Here is a 5,000-nt window from a genome sequence, read left to right as displayed (position 1 = left end):
TCTGGTTATGTTCTGTAATTGTTACTGATAGCAATGCACCTTCCCAGAGTTAATAAAGAATGCTGTTTTTCTGCATGAAATTCAATGATATCATCAATTCTTGTTTTTTCTGTGAATAAACTGTTGAGGAGACACAAGAACCATTTCTCCATCGACAATCTTGATTGGATTGTCCAGGTAGCAGTGGAGGGCATGAAATATATCAGAGAAATTATGGGATAAAACAGGCTTAAATAAGAAGAATAAAGAACAAAAATGGGTAAAACCAGCAAAAAAAAAAAAAAAAAAAGAAATTGGCCAATGAAACCCAATTGACATGCCCACCATATCTGAAATTCTACAGACCGAGCCAAAATTTAAAAAAACTATGGGAATCCAACATGTTTCGGTGAAATCTATGGGAATTCACACCATCCACCCCACCCCCACACACACACACAAAAAGAAAATGTACTGACCAATTAACCAATCTAATCTAACCATTTAAGTAGTGACTAGGCGTGCCCTTCGGCGCTCTGTCCGAGGGGAGGGTTGATGGGGTCAACACCCCCAAAGGAAACATTCTCTTCACTTCAGTATGTACAGAAAGATACACCTGTTTTCTCACTTTAAAAGAATTGTCCAAATACCTTTATATCTGGAAACGTCAAACTTTCTTTCACTTTCTACTATCAGCATTGTTTTGATTTTAATCCTTTTTTTGGTATTTGGGGCACTTGGACTCAGGTATTAAAGTGGGATGGTTACTTCAGTTTACTTCTTCTTTGCTGCCACTGTATAATCTTATGAATAACCCAGAATCAATGCAACATTGGAAATGCAGCATTTTTCACTGGCCATCTCATGGCTGGTGAATGAAAGTCTGAAATGCATGATGCGCAGATCACTCTATTATAACTGTATAGATAAATCTTAAAACTTGTATATAAATGAAGTATAATAACATTAATAAATGACTTTAAAAGCATAAATATACAACAGCAGACACTGATAAGTAGTAAAAGCATAGATGTGTAACAGAAGACACTGATAATTAGCTAAATATCATTTTGACAAGCGCATAGTAACACATGAACTACTTGGGATATTTTAGTAACGAGTTGAGTTATGCCTGGCAAGGTAAACAATATGAGCGACTTAGAATTTGAGTGGTGCTATGCTGGGGATATTTTCATCATTTAGCAGTTGATATGAGGCCGCTGCTGTTGAAACTATGTTGTATCCTGTTCTATTTCTTCCACTCTTTAAAATGGCAGTGTCCATTTCCCTGTCACTGTAAGTAACCTATATCCTATGTTCTATACAAATCCACATGAAACTTGTTCTGATTTGAGATGGATGACCTGCAGCTAAACTAGAGTTTTGATATAACTCTCCCAGGTGTGACTCTTGCAGGCCAGACGGACACGAATGTTCATAGGCAGTATCAAGACTCCTTGCCTCTTTGCTATAGTATTAGCACTTTTCTGCATTATCTGTATTAACTCTTCAGGTGCTCTACATTTCTATGCAATAACAATTAGGAACATATTTTCTTGATATTCACTTTTCCATAACACCGCGTGCCAATAGTCAAGGCAGGTGCATGGAAATAGTTTCTTCCTTGGATCTGGTACTCTTGCAAGCATGGCTCACAGATGATACATTCCACCCTTGTTTGCTTGTGAAAATAATGTAAAAGGCCCTTCCTAAAGGCCCATTGAGTTTAATATCCTTCCGAGATCTTTGTGCAGTTATAGTAAGACATCCTTGCCAGTTGGAAAGAGTATTTCATGACAAGATTATGCCATCACTCTTGCTCTCAGCCAGATTTTTCCATGACATTCCTATTACCTACCACTCAGCCAGATTTTTTAATGATTTTATAGAGGATGGTTGGTCATCCCTTGTTTAACTGGTCTGTTATCTCTTTATGGAGTGTTTGGTGTTGGTGTGAGCACCCACAGGTATGGCTGGGTGCTGGAGGTGTTGCTAGAGATCAAAGGGGAGAGATGGTGTGGCTCCCCTGGCATCTAGGGCCTGGAGCTGCTTGCTGTGGTCTTGCTCAGTATGGAGGATCGGTGAGTGCTGATCTCAGCCCAGGTGCAGAGCTTAAGTACTGTTAAGCTGTGTCAGCTTAACAGTACTGTGGTCCAATAGGCAAGCAATGAGGTGTCCGGTGTTAACCAATTAGGTCTTGGTATTCATCTTTGAGTAGCCGCTGACGGTGAGGTGTGAGAGGACCGGTTGTGGACCTGGACCCATGCTGGGGGAAGTATGCCGCACTGCAGGTTGCGGGCGTTGGCTACAATGTGACAACCCAGTTTGATGGCTTGTCTAGTGCTGTTTTAGGACTGATTTTGATTTTACCATCATTTTTGGATCATCACTTCAAGTATTTTTAGTTATTTTCCAAGCAGTTTCAGAAATTAGTAATTTTCTGTGTTGATATGAGAATTCAGAATAAAGGGATCATTTTACAGTCTAGAGATGCTGGTGGTACTTTTCAGGTCTGAAGTTTACTTTGAACTATAAGTATGTCCAAAAAAATTTTTTCAATGGTTCCCATTTTTACATGATCACTAGTGCCATTTGTAAGCTTGTGCTACATAAAACAAAGTTATTCATCTTTCTAAAAATTTTCATTAGGCAAAAAGACCAACAAGATTAAGTCAACAAACTTTTCAGATGTCTCCGTCTGCTTGGGATTGGCCACCTCGCTCCTAGGCTGGATGAACTGACAGATACTGGGAGAGCATTAAGGATCATCTCTGCCCTTGATGACAAGATATCTGCAAAACATAGTGTTCAGATAGCAGCCAAACGGAACAGAGTTGTGAGTGGAACTTTCTGCTTGTTGTAGAATATGGATAGTTTCTGATAATTGTCATAGCAACTTTAATTTTCACAGTGCTGATCATGATAATACTTCTGTGATATAGATCTAAACGGTCATCATCTCCATTTACAAAACTGGTAACAAATTGTATGATGTTGAATTTTGAGAATTCTCATTAAACTGTTATATTGATTATCATGTTAAAATTCAAGAAAGTGTGAGATGCTATACCTGAGAACTTTAGAAATTCGCAACCCAAATCAAGTGTTGATATGCACATGTCTTTTCTATTCAAGCTAATCTTCATTTTGTATGATTTTATGACTTATTTACCACAAAGCGTAGTGAAAGCTTTGTTCAATAAACCCTATCTTTATCTCCGTGTGTAGACGAGTAATTCAGCAGCAGAGGATTTTTTTGTTAGTGAAGGGACTATTAGATGGTTTAATCTTTTGAAAACAAGACAGTATTACAATCCCTTTGTTTGGGAAGCTATGGCATTCTGTTGGTGATTCACGATGTAAGTTGATTTGATATGCTAGGATCCAGTGTTTAAAATAAATGAGAAGTTCATTTAGTATACTGGGTATTAGAGTTAGGATTCCATACGGAATAGATAATACAGTAAGACTGTTTTGTGGTTAATTTATTTCTTTTGAAATATATGCCTCACTGTTATTGTATGTCAAATTGTTTATAAAATGTCATGCCAGTTACTGTTGCTGAAACTTAGATCTTATAAGGTTTGTATATGATATAATCAACTCACTTTTCAGAGACAGAATTTCAGTAAGCAGACAAAATATGTAATTTTAGGAAAGGCTGAGGGTCTTAAAGAAAATGATAGGGTATTCACTGGTTTAAATTAGCTTTTCAGTGACTCCATGTTAGTATTAAAAGCTTTCACGAGGAGCTTTTATTATGGACTTTATTAGTAACAGTGAAAATGCAGCTTACCTTTAACTTCCAAGCAGTACTGAGACTATGAAATAGAATTACAGTAGAAAAGGAGGCTCCCATTCTCTTTTAGAATGTAAAAGAAGGGAAATTTGATGTTCAGTGATTGTCACAAATGAATTGATGTTAGGGTATTGAGAATTAAGATGTAATAAAAAATGATTTATTTGATTCTTGTATTGAATAGAAGGTAAAACAATATTTCTATTGTAATTGAGGAGTATAATTCACTGGGATAATAACTAGGTCTTATTGATGAGCCTTCTCAATACCATCTGTTTGTTTACATGGCCTTTCACTGAAGTTAAACTTATCATTATCTTTATTAAGACTCATTTGATCTCACCAAGAGAATCAATAAAGATATTTACCTTCTTCCAGTAATGAAAAAATGAACTGGTGTTTTTGCTATTGTTTGGGATCTTAGTTCATGATACAACCCATTCATTGCAGATAATAAAGCAGGAAGAACTTAGAAATAAGCCAGCCAAGAAGGTACTCAAGGTTCCAGCTCACAAAGAAAACCTTGAGCAAGAGAATGTTGATCCTAACATCATTTCCACAAATCCTGAAGAACCCATTGGAAAGCTTCCCATCTGCACATCCTCATTAGGAGTGGTTATGACACAGAATGAATGGTTGATTCAACAGAAAGCAGACACTCACCCCACAGAAGCACCAAAGGAGAAAACGATTACTACTATTATTCCAACAGGTATTTATGAGAGTTTTGATATGAATACAAATCTCAATGAGCCACTGTGAAGGGAAAGACAATCACTAAAGTTCTGTAGTACAATCTATGAGTTGTTTGTGATGATCTTGTAACCCTTGAATACAGAGGATAATGGTGCAGCTAAGATCTTGCCAGTAACAAATTTTATCCACATCTGCTATGACCATAGTTTGCCCTGGATTTTATTTTAGACCAGATATTTTTTTTACTTTAGAGTTAATTTTGTTGTTTTTTTTCAGTGACACTTTGTATACTCACCTGGTAATAGGAGGGTCAGCCTAGACCTTAAAGACATTAATTTTTAGTGGAAGGGACTTTCAGAATCAGTATCACAATTTACTAGATTCGGGTCATTAATAAATATACTGGTAAATAGATAAGCTAGTGCAATTTTGTTGCTGCTCCCTTGGTCATTCCTTTAACCCATTAGCGACGGGCGTCCCATATATGAGACACCCCCCCCCCCCCCAAAAAAAATGCCGGGCGTCC

At 37.1% G+C, this 5,000-nt stretch overlaps 1 protein-coding gene across 1 annotated transcript in view; it reads left to right on the top strand.

Annotated features, from left to right (window-relative positions):
- Window positions 1-5,000, top strand: part of LOC113826904 (calponin homology domain-containing protein DDB_G0272472) — a 14,614-nt gene that overhangs the window by 785 nt on the left and 8,829 nt on the right. Inside the window, exons 2-3 of the mRNA XM_027379805.2 lie at window positions 2,668-2,815; window positions 4,229-4,490. Of these exons, the coding sequence (XP_027235606.2) occupies window positions 2,668-2,815; window positions 4,229-4,490 (410 nt within the window). The remainder of the gene's footprint in view (window positions 1-2,667; window positions 2,816-4,228; window positions 4,491-5,000) is intronic.

This window comes from Penaeus vannamei, chromosome 18 (assembly GCF_042767895.1).
Source record: "Penaeus vannamei isolate JL-2024 chromosome 18, ASM4276789v1, whole genome shotgun sequence".
Classification (NCBI taxonomy): domain Eukaryota; kingdom Metazoa; phylum Arthropoda; class Malacostraca; order Decapoda; family Penaeidae; genus Penaeus; species Penaeus vannamei.
The sequence above is the reverse complement of the archived record's forward strand: the minus strand, read 5'-3'. Positions and strand labels throughout refer to the sequence as shown.